At 40.6% G+C, this 12500-nt stretch overlaps 1 protein-coding gene across 1 annotated transcript in view; it reads right to left on the bottom strand.

The window, feature by feature from the left end:
• The window catches only part of LOC143296155 (uncharacterized), a 131749-nt gene that overhangs the window by 35151 nt on the left and 84098 nt on the right, over positions 1 to 12500 (bottom strand). The window contains exon 2 of the mRNA XM_076607958.1: positions 9198 to 9375. Within this exon, the coding sequence (XP_076464073.1) occupies positions 9198 to 9375 (178 nt within the window). The remainder of the gene's footprint in view (positions 1 to 9197; positions 9376 to 12500) is intronic.

The raw sequence follows: 12500 nt of genomic DNA, 5'->3' as shown, positions 1-12500 counted from the left end.
ATCGATTGACAAAGTGAGCGGATTTAAGCCACGCTGGTGCTTTTGGCGAGTGGCCACAATCATACTCTTTGTTTTTTTCTGGGTTAAGGAGCATATCATTTTCTGTACACCAGTTGGATACTCAGGTTAGGCTGGTTTGTAATCTATTATTAATATGCTCTAAATTTACTCCATTTGTATGAAGAGGGGAGTCGTCTGCAAACATGTCGCATGATACTGCAGATGAGGAGATACATAATGGAAGATCATTTACATAAAGGTTGAACAATAAGGAGCCAAGCACAGAGCCTTGGGGAATGCCCATTTTTGTTATTTCCACACCGAAAAAGTCCCGTTTACTTATACGCTCTGTTTTCTTTCTTTTAAGTATGACTCAAAGAACTTAACAGAATTTGTATCAAGCTGATAAACCCGTAGCTTTTCAAGAAGTATTCGATGGTTAACGAGATCAAATGCTTTCTTCAAATCTAAAACTACAATTCCGTTGGCTTTTTTTGTCATTGTCAGAGGGATTTTTTACTTTAGGTAGTGGTATAAGTTTGGCAGTTTTGAACATAGCTGGAAAAAGACTTTTTGAAATACTGAGGTTATAAATATATGTCAGATGATGCACTGTATATGGCAGCGATAGAAGCAGAATTTTAATGCTGAGTCTGTCATAGCCATGTGTATTTTTTTGTCCAAGATTGGATATGTATTTACCGACCTCATAGACGGTTAGTTGTGGAATGTGAAATGTATCTTGATGTCTGAGCCTGTCTGAACAACATGATTTTAGAGTGGCTGGACATTTATACTGATCTGAGTTTTGTTTCAGACGATTTGTCAAACTTTCCCCGATGGATAGGAAGTGGTTGTTAAAGTCTGTTGCTGTGAAACAATCAGATTTCAATGATTTACCAGAAAGGACTTATTGGTCAGAGCATTGAGAGCTTTCTATATGGATGAAATATTGCCTAATTCTGAGGTCGCTATCCTGTTGAAATATGTCTTTTTGGCCTGACGGACTAAGAACATCACGTGTTTTCTTTGTTGCTTAAAAGCGGAATAGTTTTTTTTTTTTTCTTTCTTAAGTTTATCTCTAATTTTGATCGCTATTGATATAATGACAGTAAACCAAGGAGGTGTTGATGAATTTCCTACCCGTTTTCTTCTAACTGGGGCATGCTTGTCATAAACAGATAAAAAGATTCTATGAAATGCCGCGACCGCTTCATCTGGATCGTTAGATTCATAAATTTCCTTAAATGAGCATTCGCTAAGATCATGGAGAAAATCGACTTCGTTAAAGTGCTTATACGATCGATACGTGATGGTGGAGTGGGTTCTAGCTCTAGCTGTTGGTATCTTACAGGCAACTGTACACTGTATAGTGAAGTGGTCACTGATACTGGTCTGGTGTACATGAGCACTTACGACTCTGTCTGGATTATTAACATAGATGTGGTAAATCGGAGTTGAGCTGGATGACATAATTCGCGTTGCTGACTGTATCACTTGGTGTAAATTAAATAGAGATATGGTAGAATCCCATGCCGGATGAGGTTTTTGAAAATATATATTAAAGTCACCAAGAATGATAATATCCCTGCCACGAGCAAAATCCTGTACTTTGTCCATCATGATGACGAAATCATCATACCATCCGAAATTGCTGGATGCGGTTCTATAAATGAATCCTAGTATAACTGGGCATTTTGCTACTTTCACCTCCAGCCAGATGCTTTCTACATTCACGGACTCTAGATCAAATCGTCTATTAGTAATACCTTTCATAATGTCGTGCACATACACGGCTATTCCGGTGTGTCCGGAATGAGTGGCGTCTCTTCTGAACAAGGAATAGTTTGGAATCGCAATTATATCATCGTCTACAGCTGGGGACAGTCTATAATCTGTTATTCCGAAAATGTGACAAATTCTAGTCTGGTCAAGGAAGACATTTACATCAGTCGCTTTGTTCTCGAGATGGTAGACATTCAAATGACTCACAGTGAGATCAGAAGTTTGCATTTTGAAGCAAACAATATTTTCACAAAACACTTCAGAACAATTCAGGGCAAAATTAATGAAAAGAAAAAAAGAAAGAAAAGCAAACAAAGAATAAAAATGTTGGTAATGCATTACCTGTCATAATTTTGTGCATTGTTATTCCTTTGTTGTACTCTAACTACGGATTTTTACTCCGTCTACCCTTTGCCCCCGCCATTATGGGTATGTATGCCTGTGCGAGAGAGAGTGTGCGTGTGTTAGAGTCAATCAATCAAAGAGTCAAAGAATCGAAGTGTTTCCTGTGTTTCGGCCATAGGTACATAGGTATACATACTCATAAGGGCGCGGGTGTGGGCAAAAGGTAGAGGGAGTAAAAATTACAACGTAATTATGTGATGACATTAGTATAAACACACTGAGTACGTTTCAACATTTTCATGTTCTTTAGGCAAACTGCGTGTCACACATTCTAAAGTGTTGATAGCACTAGTATTCGACAAGAGAGAGAGAGAGAGAGAGAGAGAGAGAGAGAGAGAGAGAGAGAGAGAGAGAATGAATGAATGAATGAATGAATGGTTTATTCATATAGGCCATTGCCCCTCATGAAAGGGTGTCAGACAAAAACATATGTGAGAAGAAAAAATAAAATAAAATAAGCAAGACAAATATCATACGTTGTCATGCAGTATACACTTAACTAAGTAGTACACAGCAGATAAATAACAACACGCCTATTTAACTGAACTCAATAAAGTAATCGTGTCATCAGAAGTGGCACAAGCTTAATAAATGAATTTTATGACGTAAGAGTGGATCGAAGCTTAAACGCTTTGTACAGATAAATTGAGAAATTTCTGATAGTTTGTTCGTGTGTAGATGCCATAAGTAGCGATAATCTAAACTAAGAGAGAGAGAGAGAGAGAGAGAGAGAGAGACTGACTGACTGACTGACTGACTAACAGACAGACAAAAAGACAAACTAAGAGACAGAGAAAGAGGGAAATCAAGACGTACGAAAGCACAGATAACCCCACTCCCCCCCCTCCCCCAACACACACACACACACACACACACACACACACACACACACACACAGCCCTCCAGAACCCCTCCCGACCAGCCGAAAAGTGGATACAGAGTTATCGGTCTCGTGGCCACCTCTCATTTATCTTTTCCTCGTTCGCAGCAGGTCTCACATGACAGGGGCGATTCACCCCTCCTCCGTACATCAATCTCCTCGCTACCACCACCACCACCACCACCACTACCACCACCACCTAACTACCATCATTACCACTTTTGCTTCTACATTCCATTTCTCTCCCCTACACCCCCCCACCCTTCACCCCGTAACCCCCTGGCCCCCCCCCCCCCCACCCACACCCCACCCCAACCTCCCCCCGCCCCAGTTCTTTCTGGTTCTCACAGACTTAGACTTGCCCTCCAGTTGTCTACCCTGTGACCCTCACAAGAGACTGAGCTGTGATGTTTCGTTTTAACTCTCTCCATACGAACGGCGAAAGACACGACGTTAACAGCGTTTCTCCTCAATTACCATCATCAAAATATTGCAAGCGGAAGGCTCTTATACTGAAGACTTGAATGTTGACAAAGAATACCATAATTCTGACGACGGTAGCTAAAGGTTGGGTCAATCAGACACCCACTGGACATCCGAGGGGTCTGTGTAGAGGAGAAGAGAGGACTGGCCGTACTGAGTGAGTTAAACGGTACGAGCGTGAAGGTTTCCAGATCTGGAATATGTGTTATGTTCTGATTTCAGCATTCCATACATTTCTTTTGTCTGTAACACCTGATTTGTTTGTTGTTTCAGTGTGCGTGAGAGAGAGAGAGAGAGAGCGGAGGGGGTTTGGGGGGTTGTGGATGCGGGTACGTATGCCTGTGCCTGTCTGTCTATGTGTTTGTGCTTGCCATTTTTGTATTATCACTATCTCGATATAGGAGAAGAAAGTGTGTTGTGGAATTAAACATGAGAAAATAACATCCAAAGAGATTGCTTGATTAATTCGTGCATCCCGGCGAATTTTCCAGTGACAACTTAGCAGTGTGCGCTATATCATAATACGTCTGTAAAAAGAATATCTCTGAGGACACCAATGGTGATCTCTCATACAAATCGCATACCTGAGCGCAAAAAATCAATACTTGGATTGTAAAGGCTGTACACAATGGAAATGATACTTCACTTCCAGATCGGAGTTTTTATTATTATTTTCTTTTTTTTTCTCCTTTTTTTATATAGACTTTATCATACCTTGTTGTTGCTTTTTCTGTAGTTGATTTTAAACAAAACTACCATATTATTTTACACAGACCGCAAATTTCATCCACTTGATATATTACACATGTCATCGCTCACATTTGCACAGAGGTGGTGTCTTTTTTATTTTGTTTCAAAGTAAACAGCATTATTATACCCCAAATATCATCATCATCGATTGTCGTGGGAGGAGACATTTCTCTTGATGAGCACCGTACAGATTTCACCCCTATTTCCTGATTTCTAAGTCTAGCCAGTGATTTATTTCTGATGGGGGGTGTGGTGGGGGGTGCCTCTCTCAGTCTCGCTGCCTATTAGCCAGGTTTCGTTCTCTGAGAAATAAATAACCCCAAAACAGTGTGTGTGTGTGTGTGTGTGTGTGTGTGTGTGTGTGTGTGTGTGTGTGTGTGTGTGTGTGTGTGTGTGTGTGTGTTTCCATTACATTGCATACTAAGTAATGTGGACGGACGGGGTACGTTTTGGACTGTCTGTCATGTTTTTGATTTAACCAAAAAAAAGGTTAATACACTGTTGTAAGCAAGGCTTGTCATCTATTCTATGTTGTATTTATTTACTGGTTTATTTCTGTACTTTTATTCATCTTTAGATTTATATATCTATACCTATATATATATATATAGAGAGAGAGAGAGAGAGAGAGGGAGAGAGATGTGTGTGTGTGTGTGTGTGTGTGTCTGTGTGTGTATGTAGTCATTTGTTTAGTCATTTATTAGTCATTGATTCATCTATTTATCAATTAATTCATCTATTTGCATATCTCTTCATTCGTTTGTTTGTTTGTTTCATTGTTTTGTTATGTTTGTTTCTTTGTTTGTTTATTATGTATTTGTTTACTTATTCATCTGTTCGTTTATTCATTCGTTTATTTATTTATTTATTTCCTTCTTTTTTTCTTTTTTTTATGTGTTTCTATTTTCTTTATTCATTTATTTATTCCTTTATTTACATGAAATCATGTCCTCTTTGGCACCTCTGGAAAAACGTTTTCAAATGCGTGCCCCATACAAATAGCTGGTAGCGGAGACTGCTTATTTTGGTCTCTAACCTCCAATCCCATTCCTCTGAAGAGCCTCTCAAAGCGTGGTCATTTCCTTGGTGACTTCCAGACTGTATTGCCAGAGCTAGGTTGGTTTGCTTGTTGTTGTTGTTGCTTTTTGTTTGTTTGTTTGTTTGTTTCTTTGGTTGTTGTTTTGTTTTTGTTTGTTTGGTTGGTTGTTTTTTTTGTGTTTTTTTTGTTTGTTTGGTTGGTTTTTTGTTGTTGTTGTTTTGTTTTGTTTTTTGTTTGTTTGTTTGTTTGTTTTGTTTGTTTGTTGTTGTTGTTGTTGTTTGTTTGTTTGTTTTTTTTGGGGGGTGTTTTCGTTTTTTGTTTGTTTGTTGGTTGGGTTTTTTGGTGTGTGTGTGTGTGTGTGTGTGTGTGTGTGTGTGTGTGTGTGTGTGTGTGTTTCAATTTTTTGTTTGGCTAGAAGATTCAGACTTGAGCTGCAAATTCTGTTCAAAAAGGTAAAGAAAAAGGAGGAGGTAGAGGAGGAGGTAGAGAAAGAAGAGGTAGAGGAGGAGGTAGAGGAGGAGGAGAAACACGAATTTCAATTTGCTAGCTGCTTTATTACTGTACGACATCAGTACAAGATTGTAGCTTTCCTTTTTTTTTCTTTTTTTTTGGGGGGGGTTGTGGGGGGGGGGGGGGGGCGAGGGCTTAGGGGTGTGGAGTGTGGAGAGGCAATGATGGGAGGAAGGATGGGAGAGAGAGAGTTCCACTAATCGTCATTCTGGTAAGTGAATTCTGCTGTATGTGTTCGCTTTCTTCTGCGCACGCCACTGGCTCTGTGCACTTTGACCATGTGATGAAAAACGTTTTGCGAGTCCCTAGACGCAAAATGATGGCGGTTAGAAGAAAATTGGTTTGGGGATTTTCTGTGCACCCAGAATGGAACTCGTTGACATCTTCTATCTGCAGCAACATTCTAATTCTGAGTTGGGTTGAGAAAGAAAGGAGGAGAAAAAAAAACTATTTCCTCCCTGAAGAAAAAATGTTTCTCTCTCTCTCTCTCTCTCTCTCTCTCTCTCTCTCTCTCTCTTCTCTCTGTCTCTGTCTCTTCTCTCTCTCTCTCTCTCTCTCTCTCTCTTATACTTCCAGTCACTCTATCCCTGTCTTCTTTACCCTGTCCCTTTCACACACACACACACACACACACACACACACACACACACACACACACACACACACACACACACACACAAATACTCACACACATAAATGCTCTCACCTTCCTCTCTCTCTCTCTCTCTCTCTCTCTCTCTCTCATCTGTGTGTGTGTGTGTGTGTGTGTGTGTGTGTGTGTGTGTGTGTGTGTGTGTGTGTGTGTTTGTTAATCTCTTTTTCTTAAGGATAAATGAATAGAACAAAACATAGAACATTGCACAATCTGCATATCACTGTGTTTCCAGACTTTTCTTTCAGTGACAACAACGCCTATTTGTCTGTCACTCTTTTTTTTAAATAAATAGTTAAATATATAAATAGATAAATAAATAGATAATGACATAAATCGAAACCAAAAAGTAAGTATGGAAAGGACATAAAATGCGTTTTTATCCTGCATTGCCCATTCCCAATTCTATCTTATAAACATTTTTTCTTGAATACGCTAAAATCTTTATCGATGCTGTTTTCTTTTCAGGAGTTGGGGGGGGGGGGGGGGGGGGCTGGAGTGGGGGGGGGGGGTAGAAAAAAGAAACATGAACGTTTTTTGTTTTTGTTTTCCTTTCGTTTTTAGGATGAGAATATTTTCGTATATTTCGTTGCTAAAATCGTAAAAGGATATTTCCAAGAAAAAAGGGCGGGGGGTGTTAATAAAATGGAAGTGCCACGTAAATTTACCCGCTTTGACGTTACGACTTCTTTTCAGAGAAAAGGAAGAAGTGATGAAAGACACGTAAATGGAGACAAAAGTGAAGGACAATAGGGTTTACGTAAATATTCGAATAAGGATAATAGGAATGAAAAGCATTACGTCAATACAGAGCTTCCGCGTGTGTGGTAAGTTTCATGCAAAAAGGGAGAAAAAAAAGGTGTAAACAGAGACAGACAGACAGAATAGACAGACAGACAGAAAGGAAAAAGAAAGGTGTAAAAGAAGACAGAAAGGAAAAAGAAAGGCGTAAAAGGAGAGACAGACAGACAGACACAACAGAAAGACATATTGCTTCTTTCCCTCAGTTTATAACAAAATGTTCCTCCTAAAAAAAAATTAAACTATTGTTAAAAAAATTGCTGAATTCTTTTTTGTGACCACGTTTGCATAATCTCCTTCATCCATCGTGTATGTATTGGTCGTTAGTGGATGACGCCTTTCCTTCTGAAATGGACGTGTGGAGGTGTGAGTTTTTGTGTGTTTTTTTGTTGTTGTTTTGTTGTTGTTGTTGTTTCTCAACAATGATTTAAAGGAAACCGAAGAGATCTTCCAGAGAAACATACTGAACCAGCAGACATGCTAAACAATCCAGCAGGCAAACACCTCAGCAAACAAAACACATTTACGACAACAAAATAAAAAAAGAGCGTGTGCTGCTGTCTTTAAAAAATGCATTGTGATCATTTATTCTGCACGAAACTGGACCAAGAATCGCGAGACAGACATAACTGAAGTGACGTGTGGCTTTTTGTGTCAACATGATTTTAACGTTTAACAACAAATAATAATAATATTAGTAATAATGATAATAATTTTTAAATGCCATAGGCCCATTGAGACACTCATTCATACCATTTTTCAATTTTTTCTTGTCTTTAAATTTGTATTCAGTAACCAAATTTGTGGTTTGTACACATCAGCTGCAACTGAGTTAACATTTGAGTGCTCACACAGTACACCGTGTCAGTTTTCAGTTTCTCAAGGAGGCGGCACCGTGTTCGGGGCAAATCCATTGGCTTATACTCTACACCACATCTGTAATTTAACCCAACGCGCTTAGTCTAGTCTTGAGTGCATGGATATCTATTTGTGTACCTACCAGAGTGGATTTCAATTACCAAATTTTGCCAGAGGACAACATTAAGGTTGCCATGCGTTTATCGTCTCATCCCAATGACAGTGACGCTCAGTTTGATTTTCCAGTCAAACTTGGGAGAAAAAGACGAGCGCGGGAATCGAACCCAGACAGTCAAGGACACTGTATTGGCAGATGAGCGTCTTAACCATTCTGCCACCGTCCTCAGTACACAGAAACGTCATGATTTCCGCTGCCGTAAATATGATAGAAATAATAGGGAAACACCGGTGATGAGGGAACAAACTGCAAAAAGAGGGGTTTAAGTAAAACGAGGGGGAGGGAAGGTTGAAACCGAGCGAGAAGACGCCGCCAAGAAGGAAGATTTAGTGTAGCTGGTGACCCAGCTTTCATCAACTAAGCAATGGCGAGGTCTGCATGCCGGTCTAGGATTGGATTCTTGAGTAATAGTTGGTGACGCTGTTCTACAACTTCACAGCGTAAACACAAACACTCGACTGTCTTGTGTCAGTTGTGGCCACTGTGACTAACATTGCTGTTAGTGTTGAGACAGACATAGGCCACTGTAACGTAACATTGTTGTTAACGCTGGAAGAAGAAGAAGGAGCAGAAGTAGATGAAAGAGCTGAAGGAGCAGCAGGAGGAGGAAGAGGAGGAGCAGGAGGAGAAAAAGCAGAAGAAGAAAGATGATGATGATGAGGTGGAGGAGCAGAAGAAGAAGGAGGAAGAACAGGAAGAGGAGGAGAAAGAGGAAAAGAAGCAGTACAAGAAGAAGAAGAGGGGGGAGAAGAAAGAGCGAGAGAAGGAGAACAAGAACGCGGAAGGAAAGGGAAGAAAACAGAAAGCACAAAAGAAGCAGGCAAGCAGACAGACATCATAGACATTGGACACTCACCATACTGGTCCTCCATGTCCGGTTTGATCTTGTGGTGATGGATCAGAAGCCTGACGATGTCGTTGCACCGTTTCTCGCAGGCGTGAATCAGAGGAGAGCGCCCCTCACGATCCATCATGTTCACGTCAGCACCGCCCTCCAGGAGGATCTGCACAATCTGGTCCCGTGTCCCTTCCTCCTGAAATGAATGAAAGATTGTTTCAGTTCCAGTTCCCAAGAAAGCGTCAAAGAAATTTTGAATTTCAGTTCCAGTTTCCAAGAAAGCGTGAAAGAGATTTTGAATTTCAGTTCCATTTTTCCAAGAAAGCGTCAAAGATAGTTTCAATTTTAGCTCTAGTTTCCAAGGAAGCGTCAAAGAGAATTTCAATTTCAGTTCTAATTTCCAAGGAAGCGTCAAAGAGAGTTTCAATTTCAGTTCTAGTTTCCAAGGAAGCGTCAAAGAGAGTTTCAATTTCAGTTCCGTTTTTCCAAGAAAGCGTCAAAGATAGTTTCAATTTTAGTTCTAGTTTCCAAGGAAGCGTCAAAGAGAGTTCAATTTATTTTCTCCTCTCCTTTTTCACTTTTAACTCTTTCACCGCCAAGTTTCTTTCTGAAAAACATTCCCCCTCATCAAATATTTTGGAAACGATGCTCTCAATCACAGGCTTCGATTGAAGTCAAAACAACACAACGGACTTGTTCACTTCAAACTTGGTCAGGGAGCAAAGGTTAGTTATTGTTCTATTGGTGAGAATCTGGCTACAGCTGTCAAGCTTTGTTACAATTTGAAAATGGTCTTATCGACATGTCCCCTCGATGTCGACAAAAGTCGCCTATGGAGGTGCACTATCTAGTCAACAAAAGTCGCCTGTGGCGGTAAAAGAGTTAATTTCATTTCTGACGACGTATGGATGATTTACACAAGTGCACACATATCACACACACAAAAAAATGTTTGTGCAATAGACTAGACTTTAGAAATACATAAACACATGACTGAGAAGAATAAAAAGCCAAAAATACTTTGATTGGGTTATTCAAATCGTGAGGGGACACCCACTCATCAAAATTTTATCAGTTTCATAAAATCTCAACCTGCGTAATTCTCACTCATTCCGTCTATGCTGCACCTCCGTGCATGTCAAACATCGAATCTCTTTACCTCTGTACATGTCAAACACTAAATTCCTGTATCTGCGAATTGACAATAAAATGAATAATTCAAACAGTAGGACCATGTGTTGTAATTACATAAAGAGAATCCAATTTCAGCTCCAGTTTCAAAGAGGCGTCAATGGGAGTTTCAATTTCAGTTCCAGTTTCCAGGAAGCGTCAAAGAGAGTTTCAAATTCAGTTCCAGTTACCAAGGAAACGTCAAGGAGAGTTTCAGTTTCAGTTTCAAAGGAAACGTCAAAGAAAGTTTCAATTTCAGTTTCAGTTTCGAAGGAAACGTCAAAGAGAGTTTCAATTTCAGTTCCATTTTTCTAGGAAGCGTCAAAGAGAGATTCAATTTCAGTTCCAGTTCCCAAGAAAGCGTCAAAGATAGTTTCAATTTCAGTTCCAGTTCCCAAGAAAGCGTCAAAGACAGTTTCAATTTCAGTTCCGTTTTTCCAAGAAAGCGTCAAAGATAGTTTCAATTTTAGTTCTAGTTTCCAAGGAAGCGTCGAAGTGTGCAGACTGTGCATGCGACACCACACCTAGTTAAAGTAAATGCCAAACTGATGGTTTAAAGGGGGGAGCTAGGGAGGGGCAGGAAGTTGAGGTAGGCGGGGGTGAGGGGAGCCAACTGCCTAATCCAGGACTTGACCCAACGCGTTGGTCAGAGAAGAAGCCCCCCCCCCCCCAACCCCCGCCCTCCTGCAGCAGCAGCAGTAGTTGTAGTAGAAGTAGTAGTAGTAACGTTTTTCATAGTTTGTCTCTTTATCATCATTATTCTTTTTTTTTTTAAATCTTTGTTGTTGGTGGTGTTGTTGCTGCTGCTGCTGCTGTTGTCTATGATGCTATCTTTGTTATTGCCGTTGTTGTTCATGATGTGATGTTGTCACAGGGACAGACTGGAAGACCAGGCAATGCTTAAAAACCTTTATACTTGAGGTATAAAGTTTTTGAAACTCTCTGTCTGTCTCTCTCTGTCTGTCTGTCTCTCTCTGTCTGTCTGTCTCTCTCTGTCTCTGTCTCTGTGTCTCTCACTCTCTCTCTCTGTCTCTCTCTGTCTGTCTGTCTCTCTGTCTCTCTCTCTCTCTCTCTGTCTGTCTCTCTGTCTCTCTCTCTGTGTCTCACTCTCTCTGTGTGTCTGTCTGTCTCTCACTCTCTCTGTCTCCCACTCTTTCTCTCTCTGTCTCTCACTCTCTGTCTCTCACTCTCTCTGTCTCTCTCTCTGTCTGTCTCTCTGTCTCTCTCTCTCTGTCTCACTCTCTCTGTCTCTGTCTGTCTGTCTCTCACTCTCTCTGTCTCCCACTCTTTCTCTCTCTGTCTCTCACTCTCTCTCTCTGTCTCTCTCTCTCTCTGTTTCTGTCTTTCTGTCTCCCACTATCTCTCTCTGTCTCTCTCTCTCTGTCTCTCTCTCTGTCTCTCTCTCTCTCTGTCTCTCTGTCTCTCTCTCTCTCTCTGTCTCCCATTCTCTCTCTGTCTCTCACTCTCTCTCTCTCTCTCTCTCTCTGTCTGTCTGTCTGTCTGTCTGTCTCTCTCTCTCTCTCTCTCTCTCTCTCTCCTTTCCTTTCCTTTTATATCCTTCCTTCCAGCCTTCCCCTGTTAATCACTAAATCAATTCCCCATTCTGAGCATGAACCGCCTAGCCAGACGAGGATGAGGAGATTGGAGCAGACACGACCAGACCATGTGGTGAATAAGATCCCGCTGACCATTAAAGGAACGCTGGGGATTTAATTTCAAATCAATACTCTGAATCTGCAGAGTGTGTGGAAAGGAAGGAAGCTGTCTGGACCCTGGCAAGTCAAAATAGTAACAATAATCCCAATATTAGCAGCAGGAAAGTTGCTCCTCTGAGCCTAGTCAGCTGTTGCTGATGGTAAGATGATTACGCCAGGCAATCCTCAGATTATTGTTCATATTGTGGCATTAGCTACAGTCCGCTTCTCAAATTAGCCCCCAAAGCGAAGACGGATGTCCCTGTGTGATCTTTGTTTAATAACACGGAGCCGATCCACCGTAGATCATTCAGGTTGGTGAAAATGGGTATACTTGATAACACTGTGTTTGATAGAACAAATATTGAACTTTGCAATAACAGCTGGTCAGTTGTTTTTTTTTGTTTTGTTTTTTTTGCTTGTTTGTTGTTGCTTTATGTGGTTATTTTTGTTGTTG

This window comes from Babylonia areolata, chromosome 21 (assembly GCF_041734735.1).
Source record: "Babylonia areolata isolate BAREFJ2019XMU chromosome 21, ASM4173473v1, whole genome shotgun sequence".
Taxonomy (NCBI): domain Eukaryota; kingdom Metazoa; phylum Mollusca; class Gastropoda; order Neogastropoda; family Buccinidae; genus Babylonia; species Babylonia areolata.
This window is presented reverse-complemented; position numbering and strand designations above follow the sequence as displayed.